The following is a 20,192-nucleotide window of genomic DNA, read 5'->3' on the forward strand; positions in this document are numbered from 1 at the left end:
GACACCAGTCCTGCAGGTTCTATCGCTGGTCAGTAAAGAGAATAGATCAGTGCCTGTGCCTCTGCTCCCCCTCAAGAGGAAGCTGTAGGCCACAATGAGGCCTCCCCTCAGCCTCGCTTCTCCAGGCTGAACAGGCCAAGTGACCTCAGCCGCTCCTCATACATCTTCCCCTCTAGGCCCTTCACCATCTTGTAGCCCTTCTCTGGACATTCTCCAACCATTTCATGTCCTTTTTGTACTGTGGTGCCCAGAACTGCACACCGTACTCAAGGTGAGGCCACACCAGCGCAGAGCAGAGCGGGACAATCCCTGGTCTTCCCTTGATGGAGTAGATGGGTGATCTTATCATAAAAGGGAACCAAGTTTGTTAAATAGGACCTACCCCTCATGAACCCATTTGGCTGGGACCTATGACTGCACTGTCCCCCAGGTGCACTTCAGTAACTCTCAGGAGAATTTTCTCTGCAATTTTACCAGGCACTGACATGAGACTGACAGGCCTGTAGTTGCCAGGGTCTTCTTTTTTGCTCTCCTTGAAAACTAGCACAACATTTGCCAGCTTCCAGTCAACTGGGACCTCTCCAGATTCCCAAGACCACTGAAAAATAATTGTGAGAGGTCCTGCAAATAGGGAATATAAGGTTATGATAGACTTTCACTGGGCACTCCTGCATGCAGGACACTCAACATCGGCATCATGAATAAAATAGTTTCACAGAAGATCCTGTCTGAAAAAATTATTGAGATTTTTCCTCACAGGCGGGCACAGGAGGATCGAGCTTCCTGCAGTTCCGGGCACCTCCCCTCAAACACAGCCTCCCCATTTAGAAATGTCTCCTCCAAAGCACTGTGCTGGTACTGCAGGCACACGGATCCAGATAGGGAGAAGCCACATCCCACCACAGGCAAAGCCACCAGCACCCAGCTGCCACTGGCACCAAGGCAACGAGGCCAGCACCAAGGCAGCTGACCCATCTCACCGGGTGGCACACAAGGAGCACAGCATCCACAGCCTACATCACCCAAATTTCTTTCCGCAGACAGCCCGGGGGGGCTCCCACAGGCCGTGCAAAGGGAGCCCGAGGAGCTCCGGCACTCAGGCAATTCCAGGGCCTGTGTGGGGACTGAAGGCAGGGTCAGGGGTGCAGGTGACACCACAACCATCAGCCCCCAAAAGGGCTGCTAAGCCTGCAGCGAGAGCCCAGCCACTCCGGGCAGGGCTCGTGGCTGTCACCACCAGCTCTGGCCACAGTCTCTGCTGCCTCTCACCTCCCTCACCTCATCTCCTACATGACCCCAGGGGCCTGCAGCTTCTGCCCCAGCTCCCTCAACCGCCAGCCAGCTCCCACCCAGCCCCACTGACCCGCTTCTCTCTCAACTCTTTTAGACCATGGTTTTGGCGATTTTCTTCACTCTGACATTCCTGGGTTTAATCCATAGCCCACAGAAGGTCAGTGAAGAACTAGATGCAGCTACAAATGAGCACACGCGGCAGCGTGCAGAAGAGCTGCAAGCACGCATGATGCAGCTGCTGCTGGAAATGGAGCAAAGGGACCAGGAGCACAGCTGGGCACATGTGGGAGCCCTGCTCCTATCTGTGCTGCAGCACTGGCAGTTCTGGGCCCTGACTGGAGAGCTTGTCTGGTTCTTTGTGCTCTGCCGCATGCTCATGAAACTGTGCTGTGAGCTGGGCAACAGAAACAAGAAGGGCATCTCTGGAAGCAAGGAGGATGATGACACTGAGGAAGACCCCAATGGCATTTTGGATGCCCACAGATTTGTCAATGGGTACCTGCAGTGGCCAGTGAGGAGCCTGGAAGAAACATAAAAGCTCATGGAGGAACTGGTGGACAAGCTTCTTTCCGTCTGCCAGACCCTTTCCAGGAATAAGTTCATGCCGCGGCTGCAGCCAGCCATTGGAGTGGGCAGCGCCTCCAGTCCCACTGGGAACGACACCATCTACCACCTGCTCGTGCCCCTGAATCCACCCCCTGGGCACGCCTTCCACCTGGAGCTGGGCACCAAAGGGGAGTCACTAGCGAGGAACTCCTGCCTGCGCGTGGAGCTGTAGTGCATGTGCACATGCGAGGGGCTGCTGGGGGATGTGCTGTGCTTCCTCCACCATCCTGAGGATGAGCTGAGACATCAGGACCCAAACCTACTGGACACCCTCTGCAGCAGCTCCTACTTGGATGTGCAGAAAATGGCAAAGTGGTTCCAGGAGCTGGTGGCAGAAGCCTGGGTGGCTATGCCCCAGTCATCCCAACTGCAGCTAACAGTGCTGCCCTCCACCCGCTTCTGCAAGCTCAGGCTGATCAACGCCTCCAAGGACACCCTTTCCATTGAGATCATGCTTGGGGTAAAGCAGGACAACTCAGACACCTTCCTGACCTTCAAGTAGGCAGAGAACATCGTTAGCAGCAGCATGAGGTGGCCACAGAGCTGTGTTGTGCCAGAGATGCACTCCTTCAGGAAACAGCTAGGCATGCTCGGCACACCTTCCACCTCAGACATCTGCAGCTCTGTGTCTGTATCCTGTTAGGCACCAACTTTGCCACCCATGCCTTGAAGACAGCCATCACACACCTCCTGACCACCATCCCTGTGGTGAGCATGTACAGGAGGGATTTCCAGCTCCACACCAGTGATGATTATGCTGGCTACAAAGATGACTGACTGACACCCTGCTTGCCACATGCCCCTGAGCTGAGCACGCTGGCCATGGAGAAGATGCTGCTCCGTGGGCAGTGGGAATTGCTCCTCTGTGTCCTCTCCACAGCAAAACCACCCCTGGGGGAGGCACACCCCATGCAGCGAAGAGGCTGCTGCAGGGAGGCTTGAAGCAGAGACTCCTCTTTCCAGCTGGACAGTGACCACCTGGGCATCTTGGGAGTGTTCATTCGCTCCAGGAGCTTTGACCTCTGCAAAAATGGCAATATATATTGCTTACTTGAGAGTTTGTTGAGAAGATGCTCATCATCTGCAAACCATTCTATTTGTTATAAATGTTGTTAAAATTTTGTTGTAAATAATGTTAAAAATTTGTTATATATGTCATATTTCACCCTATTTGGATTCAATGTTGTCCCCCTACCACTGGCACTGGAGAACCCACCTCTCTTCAGTAAGCATGGGGTGCCTTAAAGGTGGCAGCACTGATAACCAGATGAGAGAACTGTCTTGACCAACAGTCATGAAAGTAACTAATCATATATTATTCTCCAGAAGTTGGGCGTTTGCTACAGTTTAGGTTATCAACATTTAGCTAACTGAGCACCTGCACCTTGTCTGCCTTCATAAGTACAGATTTGTGCTGCACTGAATCACAGAGTGGTTGAGGTTGGAAGAGACCTCCAGAGATCACCTAGTTCAGCCCCCCTGCTCAAGCAGGGTAACCTAGAGCATGTTACACAGGATGGCATCCCAACAAGTTTTGAATATCTCCAGAGAAGGAGACTCCACAACCTCTCTGAGCTCCAGAGCACTGTTCCAGTGCTCTGTCACCCCCACCATGAAGAAGTTGTTCCTCATAAGGCGATGAAACCTCCTGTGGTTCAAACCTCCACTGGTTTCAGTCCTGTCAGTTCAGTGCAGCAGGTTCATATTTGTCACTGTATGACTATACAGACAGCCATTGCCTTCTTATACTTGAGTCCTTTATTTTGGAAAGAATCTGCTGCCTTAGAGTGAAAGTCTGTTCAAGAGTCATAGAAATAATATGTCTTCATGCCATGAAATAAGCCAGTTCTGTCAATATATCTGTTCCAAGACAGAAATCATTATTCCAGAAATGCTTCACTTTGGCATGCCTGTTAGCTCTCTTCCTTTTTTTTTTTTTCTTCTTTTACTTCATTTGTATTAAAAAGAATCCATGCATCTTAAATGAATTAGGTAAGTACATTCAAAATGAAATAGATTTACAATTCAAAAGTGATATATATTTTATTACAGGTTGGAAGTTTGAAGAAATGAATATCATCAGGAACAAAGTATCGAGACCTGTCTCTGTACTGTATTTTATTTTATTTATTTATTTATTTATTTCCATATCCTGACACTGTACCTCAAAGACTCCAGGAAATGAGGTCTGAACCTCTGACCATGATGTGTATTTTCCAGGTATCCATCCTGACAGGAAAGGCCTTGGTTAATTGAAGAACCCCGGGATGCTGAGGAGAGAGGAACTGCTGCACTGTGCCTCTGAAGGGGATAATTTCATGGTTATCTACACTGAAACACTGCTGTCCATCCAGCAGGCAACAGGGATGCTTTGTTATGTTAAGGCTTTGTCTGCTAAGACTGAATATTATCTTTTCAGCAGCTCTGAATCATGAGAGTTCTTTGTCTGATACTTGCAGGGTACTGGAAACTCTGAGACCTCTGGTCTGTTCCCCAGGGTAATGCTGCATTCATTTTAGAAGAAGCTGGAATTTATTTCCCACTAATTTTTATCACTACCACCCTCTACACACACAGACACCGGTGTAAGTGTTAGACACTTACAAATTGTGACCTGAATTTGAGGACTGAAAGGACTGATAAGCATTTGATTCAGCCCTGTGATTGGTACGTATTTACCTTGATCCTTGTTTTATAACACATCATTGCCAGAATCTTAGCATTATGAAGTCAGTGTTTCACCTTCTTTGTGCCCTCTATTCCATCCCAGACTCCAAAAGTTACTTATCCTGTGAACACAGTATTTTTTTCCGTTGGTGGTGGTAGGTTTTGTTTGTTTTTAAGTTAGGAAATCCATCAAATAGATTTTGAAATGCTTTAAGAAAAAAGGTGCAGAAGAATTGCTTCTGACAGAACCAGACAAATCAATTAATTGATCTCTGGCAGCCAGGGATAATTTTATTTCCTACTCTATTAAGAAAAATCAGAACCAGTCAGCTAATTTCACTAGAGAAAATATCTGTCACCAGTTATTAAGTGGAACATGATGGAGAGAATTAGGACAGAAAACTTAAAAATGGGAGGTTTTTTGTTTTGATTTGGTTTGGTTTTCTTTTCCCAGAAGTTGCATAACTTATTACTCAACCTTTAGAAGTATGGCATCAAACACCACTGCAAATCCTTTGGTTCGACCAAAGAAACGGTTCTTTCTTCCCCTACAGCAGTACCTACCGCATTTAACCTTTGATGTCTATAAATGTTATGTTTATGCTTCAGAAAAAGATAAATTTAATAACTGACCAAAGTGAACTACGTGTAACACCTAATTTGCTCATGACAGTTTCTGTTATATATGCCAGACACATAAAACCATAACAAATATTTACAAAAGCTCCTGGTTACTGTTGTATCAGAGTGTCTTTTCAATATTAACCGCTCATACAGGTTAAGAAACAGTAGATTCAGATCCTAAAAGAATGATTAAAATCTCACAAGGTAGAATTCAGTTAGATTAAGAAATTTCAATTTCTCATGGGAAGGAAGAGATGGCAACTGACTCTGTGTGCTAACACAATGCAAAATAAATTCCAGAGCAATCAAAAATAGAACCAAAACCATTACAGGAAGCCTAACATTTTAAAGCACTTTGACTCTGTGGTTTAAGGCCAGCAGACCATGTCCTTAATCAAGTTTGATTATTAACCATCACCTAACAGCTCCTGAAGGGCTGATTTTCCCTGGAATCTTTAACTAAATCTTGATGATTTATTCATGCTATCATTTGCATGTAGTGCTCTTCTCCAAAGGGCTTACTGTTGGCCCAGACATGCTCTCTGTAAAGGACAAAGAATCACAGAATCATAAAATAAACCAAGTTGGAAAGACCCACAAGGATCATCAAGTCCAACTCCTGGCTCCATACAGCACCACCCAAAAATCAGACCGTGTGTCTGGAGTGTTGTCCAAACACTTTTTGAACTCTGGCAGGCTCAGTGCTGCGATCACTTCCTGGGGAGCCTGTCCCAGTGCCCGACCACCTCTGGGTGCAGAACCTTTCCTTAACACCCAGCCTGACCCTCCCCTGTCCCAGCTCCATGCCATTCCCTCGGGTCCTGTCGCTGTCCCCAGAGAGCAGAGCTCAGCGCCTGCCCCTCTGCTCCCGTCATGAGGGAGCTGCAGGCCGCCATGAGGCCTCCCCTTGGTCTGCTCTTCTCTAGGCCAAATGTTAAAACCCAGTGACTTCAGCCACTCTGGAATGTCTTCCCTTCTAGATCCTTCATCATCATCTTGCTTACCCTTCTTTGAACTATTTCTAGTAGTTTTACCTCTGTCTTGTATTGCGGTGCCCCAAGCTGCACGCAGTACTCGAGGTGAGGCCGCACCAGTGCAGAGCAGAGCAGGCCAATCCCTTCCCTTGCCTCGCTAGCAATGCTGTACCTGATGCACTCGAGGATACGGTTGGCCCTCCTAGCTGCCAGAACATACTTTTGGCTCATATTCAGCTTGCCATTACCCAGAACTTCCAGATCCCATTCTGCAGGGCTGTTCTCCAGCCTCTTGCCCCCTAGTCTGTATCTAGGATTGCCCTGTCCCAGGTGCAGGAGCTGGCATTTGCTTATTAAATTTCACGCAATTGGTAATCACCCTCTAGTTTGTCAAGATCTCTCTGAAAGGCCACTCTACCCTCAACAGAGTTAACAGCACCTGCTAATTTATTACCATCTGCAAACTTCCTCAGTACACCTTTTAGTCCTACACCCAAGTATTTTAAGAAAACATTTAAAAGAACTGGCCCTAAAATGGAGCTCTGGGGAGCCCAGCCAGCAGCCTGATGTAACCCTGTTTGCTATAACCCTTTGAGTTCAACACATCAGACAATTGTTCACTCATTGTATTATGCATTTATCTAGCTGTATGCTGGACATTTTGTCCAGAAGGACACAGAATCACAGAATCATCTAGGTTGGAAGAGAACTCCAAGATCACAGAATCACAGAATTTCTAGGTTGGAAGAGACCTCAAGATCATCGAGTCCAACCTCTGACCTAACGCTAGCAGTCCCCACTAAACCATATCCCTAAGCTCTACATCTAAACGTCTTTTAAAGACTTCCAGGGATGGTGACTCCACCACTTCCCTGGGCAGCCTGTTCCAATGCCTCACAACCCTTTCAGTGAAGAAGTTCTTCCTAACATCTAACCTAAAACTCCCCTGGCTCAACTTAAGCCCATTCCCCCTCGTCCTGTCACCAGGCACGTGGGAGAGCAGACCAACCCCCACCTCGCTACAGCCTCCCTTGAGGTACCTATAGAGAGCGATAAGGTCGCCCCTGAGCCTCCTCTTCTCCAGGCTGAACAAGCCCAGCTCCCTCAGCCGCTCCTCGTAGGACTTGTTCTCCAGGCCCCTCACCAGCTTCGTCGCCCTTCTCTGCACCCGCTCAAGCACCTCGATGTCCTTCTTGTAGTGAGGGGCCCAAAACTGAACACAGTATTCGAGGTGCGGCCTCACCAGAGCTGAGTACAGGGGGACGATCACCTCCCTAGCCCTGCTGGTCACGCTGTTCCTGATACAAGCCAGGATGCCGTTGGCCTTCTTGGCCACCTGAGCACACTGCTGGCTCATATTCAGCCGACTATCCACCATCACTCCCAGGTCCTTCTCTGCCTGGCAGCTCTCCAACCATTCCTCTCCCAGCCTGTAGAGCTGCTTGGGGTTGTTGTGCTCGGCACTTGGCCTTGTTGAACTTCATACAGTTGACCTCAGCCCATCAGTCCAGCCTATCCAGATCCTCCTGCAGAGCCTTCCTACCCTCGAGCAGATCAACACATACACCTAACTTGGTGTCATCTGCGAACTTACTAAGGGTGCACTCGATTCCCTCATCCAGATCATCGACAAAGATATTAAAGAGGACCGGCCCCAGCACCGAGCCCTGGGGGACACCACTAGTGATCGGCCTCCAGCTGGATTTGACTCCATTCACCACAACTCTTTGGGCCCGGCTATCCAGCCAGTTTTTAACCCAATGAAGCATACGCCAGTCCAAGCCATGAGCAGCCAGTTTCTTGAGGAGAATGTTGTAGGAAACGGTGTGAAAGGCCTTACTGAAGTCAAGGTAGACCACATACCACCCAAGGTAGACCACATAGACCCCTTGGGGTAGAACGCGTCTGCCCCAAAGCCGATCGCCTCAGCAAGTGAGAAACAGTACTGAAAGCTTCAATGAAAAAAAAAAAAAAAAGAAAAAAAAAACAACAAAACACCACCACCAACAACAAAAACCCACAGCATATTGTGTTTCCACAGAAATTAAGATTCATTTCAGCTCCACAGCTATCCTGATGGACAACCTCTCACAAATCACCTTTCTAGCCTTCAGCGAGACAGGACGATATTGACTTAATTTGCAAGGCACTCAGAGAAGAAAAACACTAGTTAAATAGAAAGCTCCCATTATTATTACTTCAACCACCCTCTCCTCTGGAAAGACTGTATGTCAATCCAAGATATCCCAGATGTCCACAGTGAATATATACAATGACAGTAGGGAAAAAATAAAAAGTGTGCCCAAGTTAAAATGAAATTTGGCAAACTTATTTACTTATTTTCTTCATACTCTCATGCTGCAGAGCTATGGGCCACAGAGTAGATAAAGCCAGTCAGAGGATATTGATTGGCAAATATGAGATGCAGTAAAGAATTGTATTGCAAATGTGAACAGTAAAACTATGGAAAGAAAACAAATAAGCAATGCAGGATACATTGAAAAAAAAATACTATTAACAAATTAATGCAGTATAACCTATAGTAGTGCATAGTACTATATGCAATACTAATGCAGTATGACCTATAGTACTATGGTTGGAATAATTAATCAGTAAAGCAGGGTAAGTGCCAGTGGGGAAAAAAGTAAGGCAATTAGGGACTCATTAGTGTCCCTAATTAGAATATATTATCTATGTTAGTGCTAGGTTTTCCCCACACCAGAGATTTGATCTGACTGTCAAAGCCAAATAAAGCATTTTATAGAAATTACTGAATGCCAGAGCAGGCCCATATGAAAACAAACAAACATACAAACAAAAACAGGCAGCTCATTACACAGCGACATAGAATCACAGAATCATCTAGGTTGGAAGAGAACTCCAAGATCACCTAGTCCAACCTCTGACCTAACACTAACAAGTCCACCACTAAACTATATCACTAATCTCTACATCTGTATCTAAACGTCTTCTAAAGACCTCTAGGGCTGGTGACTCAACCACTTCCCTGGGCAGCCCATTCCAATGCCTAACAACCCTTTCAGTAAATAAGTTCTTCCTAATATCCAACATGAGATATAGGAAAATTCCTGGCTAACATCTGAACCCCCTACCATCTAAGTCCAAAGAAATTACTGAAGCCACATGTGTGCAGATTTTCAAACATGAGGATGATCAAATACATTACACTGAGCACCAGAAGCCAAGTTAAAAATATATAGCTAGGTTATCCTTCTAAGGTAATGAGCATGATAGTACACAGGAGTCTTCTTTTATAACTCAGATAAACTAAACACCTCAACCACAGAGCTTTTTTTTCTTTCTCTCTCTTTTTTTTTTTTTTTTTTGTTTTTCTTTTTTTCCCCTGTTAAGCACAAGTACTTGTTATAGTCAGAATGTTTGAACAGAATGACAGTTGCCAGCTGTTAAAATATAGACGTGTTTCCTTTATTAACGTTCATGGCATCTTTACCACATAGTTCATCACAGCAAAAACAAATAATGAAAAGCCTTTATCCAGATGGAAACAGCTTTAACTAATCCATCACAATACCTGAAACAGTTCTGTAGTTTTGTTAGTAGAAATGAAGCTGGACAAATCAGCTTGTACAAAACTAAGGCACTAAAGAGAATATCTAGTGTGCTGTATACATCAGTCCTCCTAGATGAAAGAGAATAATATTCAGCAAAACCCACCGTTGTCCATTCTTCTGACCCATCTGGGTCTTCTGGTCTCCTCAAAAAGTATTTCAGTATTATATCTTTCCCTCACAGAAAAACAGCTGTGGGGTCCAACATGCAAGCAGAATAACTTAAGTTTGGTTAGGCTTCTCCATTTAAGAGCCACTGGGCTATTATAAAAGCTATCAGGAACAGTGGTGCAAAAGAATAGGGGCAAAATTTTGAGTAAACCAGAAGTTGTAAATGTTCTTCTAACTTAAAGAGATGTGAAAATACAATATGTCCATTAGAACTAGAACTTTAGGCAAATTTGAATACTCATGTTCCTCTCTGAAATCATGGAATTCAGTTAAATTTCAGTAAAAGAATTAAAAGAATAGTCATTGGATTTATTACCCTAAAATGAACATGTTTTCACTACAATTCAATGCAGCTATCATTTGGCACAGAGACTCAACACCAGTCCAGAAACATTTAAAGCATCTATTGTGCTTATGTCTGAACAGAGCTTAAAATAATTTGGAGCATTACACTATTGTATTACCAAAACAAGTCAGTCGCTCTGACTTTATTGTGAAAGTAATGTACATTGACCTTCCTTGATAGCAATGAAAACCTAATGACATCCTTCCCTGCCATGGAGATTGCATGAAATAAAACTACATTTGGCAGAAAACAATCTGTTGTGGATTTGAACTGTTTTCTGTAAACAACCCTTCTGTAATCAGCTGCAAATTAATGGAAACATCAACTCACCCTCTCTGGAAAAGGTCCACATTATGGAATTTGTGTAGTTCCACAGAAAACTCGACCGTTCCCTGGACCTCAGACATGATTTTTTCAGGTCATCACCTAAACAACACATATAAACAGGAATTGTAAACATTTGAAGTATTTTGCTTAACAAATCCTCAACCATATTACTACATTTTGTTTGGCACTTGGGGTTCATGCAAAGCTCACTGAAATTGATTGGAATGTTTCCAATGACTTCATTGAGCTCCATCTTCAGGAAGACTTGCTAAAAGCGAGATCAAAGCAGTAATTAAGAGAGGTAAAATGTCTAATTAGGCCTGAGGACAGAATGATAATATTATGGAAAGCACAAGAAGAGGCAAAAAGTAAATAACATATTATGTGCAAGAATCTCAAAGCAGATTTTAATTAACTGTCTTACTACTCTTGTATGGGAAATTGATTTTTTCATCCCATTTTACCAAATGGCAGATATCCAGGGGCAGCACAGCTCATTTCTGTAAAACCACAGGCCAAAAAGACAAAACCCTGAGACAGATGAGAGTAGAATTCAGAATTCTCATGCTTTTGACCCTTTCTGTGACATAACTGAAGGCCTGGAAGGGAAGTTTCTGAGGGAATATGAATAATTTAAAGAATAATAAATGGAAAAGATTCTTCTAAGGAAATGCTGACAATCAAAGTATTTAATAGGCCACAACACCCAAATAAAGATTTTGAAGCATTACAACCATTTACAGATTTTATATATATATACACACAGTTCATTGAATCACAGAATAATTCAGGTTGCAAGGGAGCTCAGGAAGACATACCTGACTCAAGGAAGTTTTGCCAAAGTAAGTTTCCAAACCATCACTATTTAATATACTAGTGTAAACCTTTGACATTTCCCTAATTGCAGCAGAGCCAAGCAAAGGGTTTTTAGAGCTTTTTTTTTTTTTTTTTTTTTTTTCAATTTCCATTTACCCTTTCCTGCTTTTCTCCCTGAAAGTCTTCTTTTGGCAAGCTGCGAGCTGTAAGCTATCTGGAAATTGTCTATGGCATTGTTGACAAGACAGCCATCAGATTTGCTTAATTAGCACAGTTCAGAAGCATCATTTGGTTGCTTTTTCACAGCAGCCAAGTGCAATCTCTGAGGATGACCCATGTTATGACTATTAATAATTCCTCTGTCAGAGACACTTGGGTCTCTAAGGGGACATTGAGCTCAGATTGCAAATGGGAGAATTTCTCCATACATGCTAACCTGTAATTTCAAAGATTTGACCATTGTCTACAATGAAACAGGAATGAAAAGTTTGATGCATGAAGGTCTGAGATAAGCATTAAGCTGTAGCTTTCTGATAAGTCTCTGTGCTGAATACTGACTAGTAATTTTCCAACTGACTGGCTTATTACACTGATTATTTTAAACTATGTTTTATTTCTGGTTGTCCTTTCAAACACTACCAGTTTCAAAAATAGCTATTCCAGAGTTAAAATGTTGTTGTTTTTTCATCCACCCTCTGGAAAACCAAGCATTACAGATGTTGACTGTCGAATGACAAGAACGGGACACAGGATTTATGCAGTATTTGTAATATATGTGTATAGCTGCTAAGCTATCCATCTGATATACCTCCAAGGTAAGAAACTCTACATCTTAGTGCCAGGGTATAATTTTGGAGCAGTGAAGGTAAATTCTTCTAAACTCTTCTAAAAAGCGAAGGTAAAGTGGTATTATTGGACCAAATGCATGTAATTCTCAGCCTGCCTATTTATTTTTTTCATTTAAACAGGCGTGAGACTAATCCTTTCTGGCTTTGCCTTTCTGCACAGCCTGAAGGAATTGTATACTGTTTATAGGGCACGTATATCACATATTCGCCTGGTAATGTGTGTGATAGTCTTGTCTGAGCATATAGCATCAAAGCAAGGCAGATTGTGTGGGGGATGAGAAAATCACACAACACCAAGTGATACTCTGACAAGGTATTCAGCCTTGAGGAGAGTGCTAATTGGAAGAATTACCTCTGGATAAATCTGCATATTGTGCTCAGACATATTTCTCTAGACCAAAAGCTCAGGATCAAAGGAAACTGTGTGCTTTTGAAGACACCAGTTTAAAGAGACTTGTGAATGGGTGGCCAGACAGTTCAGATCAGGACCAATATTTTCAAAGACAGAAAGAATGGGATGAGGCTAAGGTTAGCTAGGATGAATGAAAAATTAAAGATTAAATACATGGAAATACACATGCAGGTATTCACTACATATACTTTTTATTTTTCATGCTTTGTACTTTTTCGTAGCAAATGTGGAAAAAATATCTCAGGACAAAAAGAGAAAAAAAAAAAAAAAGTTTCTGTAGCTTAATTTCCCTTACAGATCACCAGAATGAAAGGGGAAATAGCTGCCACACCATGTTAGACATCCATCCACTCCACCAAAAAAAGAGTGGCTCAGAGCATACCAGTCTACATCTGAAGGCTAGAGGGACTGAGCCCCTACCAGCCAGGCCTGGCACCTCAGGACACATCTGACAATCACTAGAAGTGGTCTCTGACACACCTGCTCATCACGACACTTAGCAAGGTTCAAAGAAAAATTACTCAGAGCTGTTGGCAACATGCTTCAATGAAAAAGCTACAAAACAAGACAAAACAGCTGCAGAAATCCCAGATGGAGAAAACACAAGTGCTTCAAATGATGTACCGAGTTTTCACTGCCATACCACGTAGCTCTTTAAAAGAAGCTGATCACAACCCTTCAAAATCCAGGGCATGTGAAGGACCTCTGACTACCCCTTACTCACTGATCTCCATGGGGAATAACCTCAGGATATAAATAGAGAATTAGATGGTAAAAATAATACTGAATTGAAAGCATTGAAAACACAATACGGACTGTTGCCAGAATCAAAGTATCAGCAATTTGATAATAAGCAGTTTAAAGAAAAATGCAGAGGTGATCCTTGGTAAGTCTTTAGTACACTGGTTCTTCTAAATTTTTTTTTTTTTTTTTAATTTTTTTAAGTTAAACCCTTTGTATTTTCCAAGAGACTTAAGAAGACACAAGTAAATCTCTATAGAAAGCTAGAAAAAAAGAAATACAGGGGAAGTGTTTTGGCCATATGCTTGTGTAAAAGCAGTGCCCATGACTAGTCTTGTCACTTCCAGAGCAATGAATTGCTTTGTAAGGCACTGCCATTATCACTGATTGTGCTGCGCTATCCTACAGGCACTGATTTTATCAGTCAGGTCACCGCTTTGAAAGTCTGTCCTTCCAACAAGAGTTGTCCTAGCAAAAGACAATCAATTTCATTTGTCATTTTACTTGTAGCAAGGAGACACTAACTGAAAATCAGAATCCTTTATACAAATAAAGCCCTATAAAAATCTATATATTTAAATATTGGAGTGTTCTTTTAAAGGAAGAATTGATTTTAAACTCTCCATTTCATTGTTTTTTCTAAAGATAACTTCTGAATTGGAGATTTTTCAGCATATGATACTGGTTAAACTACAATGGCTTTATTTATCTTTATCCTCCATTGCTCTCAGTAATCTTTTTGACTCATAGTGGTTGTGCTAATGACGTTTTAGAGATAGCCAACTGACTGAGCCATCTGACAGCAGTTAAGTATTGGTTATGTACCACACACACTCTATTATTACACATCTTGAAGCTAAAAAGGAGTCTGAAAATTTACCTGCTGAGGCAGCAGTCAGCATCAACCCAACCAAAGGGAGGAGATAAAGGTGAGACAGGGACAGGCCTGGGTGGAAATAAGGACAGGACACTGCATACTCTGACAGTCTATGAACTTTCTAGCATTTCTGCAATTACCTCTGAATGAAAAATGAACCAGACATTTATTTACTGCTTTCACAATTCTTGTGCATCTCTGTCACAGAAGCCAAAGGAAAAAAAAAAAAAAAAGAAAAAAAACACACACACACACACATCAAGGACAAAAGAACAAAACACCATGTGATAAAGGGCAATGACTCATAAACCTAGAAACATTTGTTTAGGAGAATAAAGCTGCCTCTCAGAAAACACAGCACATACTATCTCCAGGATGGAAGGATAGAACTGTCTTCCTTAATGCCTTTAAAGCGTCTTTTACTTTATTGCGATTTTTTTCAGAAACTGGTATTTGTTGCTACCTGTGCATTCTGTCTGTCTCTCTCTCTTTCACTCTTTTTTTTTTTTTTTTTTTTTTCATTTAAAGAGTTCCTTGATCAAATGTTTAGAATATAGCCATAAACCCACTGTAAGTTAACATTATTCTCCTCTCCACAAATGCCTTCTGTAAAAATCTAAGTAAGGGACAAGGTAACTCAGGAAAAGGAAGATTATAAACAAAATCTCATTGCAAGTAAGTTCTAAAGCAGTAGGAGAAGTTCACATTAGACCAAGTCTCTTTTTTTCATTTTTGTTTAATTAAATTGCTCCATTGTTCACCTTCATGCAGCTGAAAAGGATCCCAGTTCTTAAGGCAAAAATTGCATCTCAGTAGCCTCTTCTGAGCAGACATGAATCGCTTGAGTCAAAGCAGTCACAAGTGTCAGTAAGATCTTTCACTATAGCATTGTCAGCAACTGTTCTCCAGTTCACAGTACCCATTGCTTTTTTCTGCCAGAACAGTGAAATGGCAGAGATGACCTTCAGCAAAACAATGATTTCAAAAGGTAACACCTCATTTTGTTAAAATAAACAGAGCTGGCAATTCTCGTCCAAGATTGTGTGTGATAGCAAGACATCTCCTTTAGACTTTTAAAAAGAACCAATCTAAATACAATATGAAAATATAATAGGAAATGACAAAGCTATTAGATAAGTAATTACAATACTTCATATTTTAACCCTGTACGTTTTGAGGAGGGGGAGTAAGAGAGCAGCGTGGTAGTGTTTATCTAGTCGTAAGTATGAAACCACCATACTTGGTCCAAATCACTGACATAATAGGAACTAGGACCTGATGAGCATTATATTTTTTAGACTAGTTAGGATAAAGGTGTCCTTCTTTTTCATTCAGAATGCTTCTTATTTTCATTAAACAATTTGTTTTGTTTCCCCAACACTACTGAGGCTAAATAATTACTGGAATGTGAAGTTTTTACTCAACTTCTTATAAAACTTCGTTCCTGGCACATTACTGTCAACCCGGGGACAACCATTGACGGTTATGGTTTTACATCAGAAAAGTGATTCAAGTATGAGTTTATGCCCCCTCTGATATCTTGAATTAGTAAAATTCATTTTACTATAGCACAGTCAACAATGTAGAGCATTTACCCTAGGTAAAGGGAAGCCAATGAAACATGTGAGCCCTCAAGAGATGCCTTTTGCCACAGCTTTAACAGTAACAAAAAAGTGCTGCCTGGTCTCCCACACTCATGCGCAAACACTGCAACAGATTGATAAAACATCCACACTGAATGAGATGCAGACGGTGTCTTACTCAATATATGGCCTCACTCAACAATATGTTATTAAGTTGAAAGTGAAGAATATATGCAATAAATTCTGCATAGATGATGCACATACCGAATTTAGAACCCAACCATAATGCTCATTATGGTTGATCATGATGATCATGTTCTCGAACACACTTACAAAAAAACAAAACTTTTCGGTCACTGCCTGTTTGTGATTTTTTTTTTTTCTGTTTATGTATGTATTATCATTTAGGACTCTGATGTCAAGTCTCCCACAGAAAACGTGTTATTCTTATCCATGAGAAACCTTCTAATGCTCTGTTTAGACATGGAACTATCAGGAATTACTTTGTAAGATCTCCAGTTTTTACAATGATCTCACATTAACTAGAATGGCTTACAGAATGAGATAGTATCACAGCATAAACTAGCAATAATCCCTTGCAGCTATTTTGCCAAGGTTTTTAGTTTTCCAGTCTATTGCAATCCTTTGAATTGTTTTCTTCAATATGTCAGCAAAAGCAGAGATCTGTGTTACGGGTAAAAACAAATGCAAGGTACATGATGTTAACCAAATATAGCCATTAAACATATATTTATTTTTTTTCACCATATAAGCATTTAGTCTGGTTCAAAATGTTAAAGACTAATTTGTTTTTATGCTGCAGAGAGCTAACTTAGTTTGGATGCAAGCCCTGAAAATAATATTCCAATATTAAAAAAAAAAAAAAAAAAAAACATATACCAAGTGTGCAGTTTAATATTCTTGGGAAAATCAATATCCACAATTTTGTCAGATGCATTAGACATATGTTCATAAACAGTGCAACATCATGAATCACTTTTGCCGAGGTTCGTTGATTTCTACCACCAAAATGTTATGAGTTAGAGATGCAGAAGACAGATAATAAATGATCCTTAAAAAATGACTCATAACCCAAAGAGTATTCAAAGGGGAGCAAATAAGAAAGGAGCCGTTTTATTTATGTTTGTTTAGTTGCTGTTTTTTCACTTACAAGCTACGCTATGTCTTTTGCCAGCTGGAATTCACAAAGTAGCAGTGGTACCTACTTCATTGGCTCACATAGAAGAGCAGGGTAAATACTTGTTCAACCCTCAGCAACATAATTAGAGTATTATGAGGAAAAATCAGCTGCATCTCATAGTCAAGAACCATCAATATCAATATCTTCAAACATATGGGTCACATAGTCATGGGTATAAACGGTGCAGCCCAAGGATCCAAAGGTAGTCACTTAGGAAAACAAGCCAACAACTCACTTCAATTTCTCTCGTGTTTTTTCTGCGTGGACCAATCCACACTGAAGAATCTCAATCCACGCAGGAGAATTTGTGCAGGTCAGCAAATCCACGAAAGCTGAAAAGCAATGGTCTAGATTACACCCTTCATAGATTGTTCATTTCAAGGGTGTTTAGATGGAGGAACAAATCTACTAGGGAAAAACAAAAACACTAGGTTGTGCCAGAGGATTTGTATGGCAGAACTGAACCAGGGCCAGAATAAATGTCAGGTGCCAGTAGGCTGCTCTTATGAGATATAAAGCCTTTGAGCTATTAGACAGGATTAAATGTGAACACAGCTGTGCAAATTTAGGTCAGATCACTCGACAAAAAGAATGAAGATCAACCTCGATTTGTCCTCTGTAAGCACGTGCCTGTCAGGACAGCAGATCTGAGTTCAGCTCAGCACAAATCACTATCTGCTTGCACAGTTAATAATAATAACCTGCTGTTGGTATTGTGCATAAAATGAAACAGCAGGGAAAATTCAGGCAACAGAGCAGGGAGGGCAAAACAGAAGGAAAAAGGAGATAATAAAAACTTTCACCTGGACTAGCTTCCCACTACTGCATAATCCTCTCCTCACCATACCTCTCCTGCCTCTTCCTTCCCCACCTTGTATCTCTTCTTTGTGACTTCCAAAAGAAAAAGAGGTTTTAAAGCTTTATGTACAACTCAGAGCCCCAAATCCAAACTCCTAAGAACATCATCATCATCAATCTTCAGCAGTTCCCACTGTTCACCTGAATCTTGTTCATATTTTTTTCTTGTTCATATTTTTTCCACCCCAGAATTCCTTTTGTGCCTTTTAGAACCATAAAATACAAGAAAAAAAACAGTAATTGAAGTATTTGAAGCCTAATTAGGACACTTAGGCACTTATCCATCATTCTCATGCTTGAGTATGGTCCTCTATTTAATAAAAGAAGCTATGTTCTTCTCGGTCTGAGTTCTTTTATTGGTTTAAACAGGAAATTAGAGCTCTTTCAGACACAGACCATATATTATTCTCCTGTACTTGTAAAACAGCCAAAAAGATTTATTTATTTTTAAGTTCTACTCAAGTTCATACGTGACTGTTCTCCAAATTGTATGGGCATAGGTCTATACCAAGTCCTTGGGAGTATATCAGGATGTTTGACCTCATTCAAATCTTAGCAACACCTACAGGACAGATCTGTCTGTCTTCTAAAGAGGCCACATCTGAGAGGACAAACACGCTGACTGAGATTCTCCTTGGAAAAAAATCCATAATCATGTGCTATAGGGCAGGAAAGGTGATGTAAGGAGCTGGATGAGAAGCATCCTCTTGTTGAGCTATTGAGCCATGTGGCTGCCTGATGCATGAGTCAAGGAACTATCTTGAGGACAAACTGTTATGTCAATAGAGCTATTTCCAAAGAATCCAAGTGCGTAACAGAGCTTCTTGAATGTCACCACAATGCTACTGACAGTCTTGTATGGAAAGGCTAATGAATTATGTGTTCCTTGGCACTGTTCTGACTGCATTTCCATTTCTGGTCATGAAAAAAATTCATGCTACTGTCTAAATGAGCTGTAAACTCAGTTGTCCTTGTCAGATTTTAAATGCTTATATTGCATTTTACCTTATCAAATTCACTCTAGAGTTTCACTTGGAAAGTTATTGTCCCCTTCATATGTTCTAAGGACATCTAAGTAAGATATAAGAGCAAGTAACTCCTCTGCAAACTGAAAAGGAAAGACTCATTGCAGAAAGGGTGGAGCTGAATAATACAGCCTGATCTGCTCCCTGAATAACAACTAGTCCCACCAAGAAAAGGGAATGAGTGATAGCAGTAGAAGGCTCTCTTCTGAGAGGTACAGAGGCACCCATCTGCCAACTCAATCCGCTCTTGAGAGAAATATGGTGCTTACCAGGGACTCCTGTAAGGGATGTCACCAAGAAACTGCCAGGCCTTGTACAGCCTAAGGACTATTACCCACTGCTGCTGTTTCATATGGGGACTAATGATGCAGCCAGGAGCAGTGTAAGGGGGTTCAAGAAGGATTATACAGAGACCTGAGAGCATCAGTAAAGGACTCAGGAGTGCAGGTACTTTTTTCATCAATTCTCCTGGTCAAAGGGAAGGGGATAAAAAGGACCAGTCAAAGCTGGAAAGTCAACAAATGGTTACAGGACTGGTGCCACAGAAAGGGGTTAAGATATTTAGAACTCATTCTCACCAACATGGAGGCTGAGGTATTCAATGACTTATTTTGCCTCAGTCTTCACCAGCAACTGCTCTATCCACATAGCTTGGGCCCCAGGAGGCAAAGGCTCTTATTTTTAAAATGAGAGAAAAGGAAGGCCCAGGGAACTACAGGCCAGTCAGTCTCACCTCTGTGCCTAGCAAGGTCATGGAGCAGACCATCCTGGAAACTCTGCAAAGGCACATAGAAAATAGGGACATGGTTAGTGACAGCCAACATGGCTTCACTGAGGGCAGATAAGCCTGAAAAATCTGGTGGCCTTCTATGATGGAGTTACAGCATTATTAGATAGGGGAAGAGAAACTGACATCATCTGCCTGGACCTGTGCAAAGCATTTGACAATGTCCCCCATGATATCCTCATCTCTAAATTGAAGAGACATGGATTTAATGAATGGACCACTCGTTGGGTAAGGAATTGGCCACATGGTTGCACTCAAAATCTTGTGGTCAACATCTCAATGTCCAGGTGGAGATCAGTAATGAATGGTGTTCCGCAGGGGTCAGTACTGGGACCAGCACTATTTAACAGCTTTATCAGTGACATGGATACTGGGATTGAGCGCACTCTCAGCAAGTTTGACAATGACACCAGGCTGCGATTGACATGCTGCAGGGAAGGGATGCC

At 42.0% G+C, this 20,192-nt stretch overlaps 1 protein-coding gene across 1 annotated transcript in view; it reads right to left on the reverse strand.

Moving 5' to 3' along the window:
* Positions 1 to 10,678, reverse strand: part of FAM135B (family with sequence similarity 135 member B) — a gene marked incomplete at both ends in the record, with an annotated part of 140,965 nt that extends 130,287 nt beyond the window's left edge. Inside the window, one exon of the mRNA XM_084281319.1 lies at positions 10,602 to 10,678. Coding sequence (XP_084137445.1) covers positions 10,602 to 10,678 — 77 coding nt within the window. The remainder of the gene's footprint in view (positions 1 to 10,601) is intronic.
* Positions 10,679 to 20,192: the final 9,514 nt, after the last annotated feature.

This window comes from Netta rufina (assembly GCF_964035555.1).
Source record: "Netta rufina genome assembly, chromosome: 2".
NCBI classification, from domain to species: domain Eukaryota; kingdom Metazoa; phylum Chordata; class Aves; order Anseriformes; family Anatidae; genus Netta; species Netta rufina.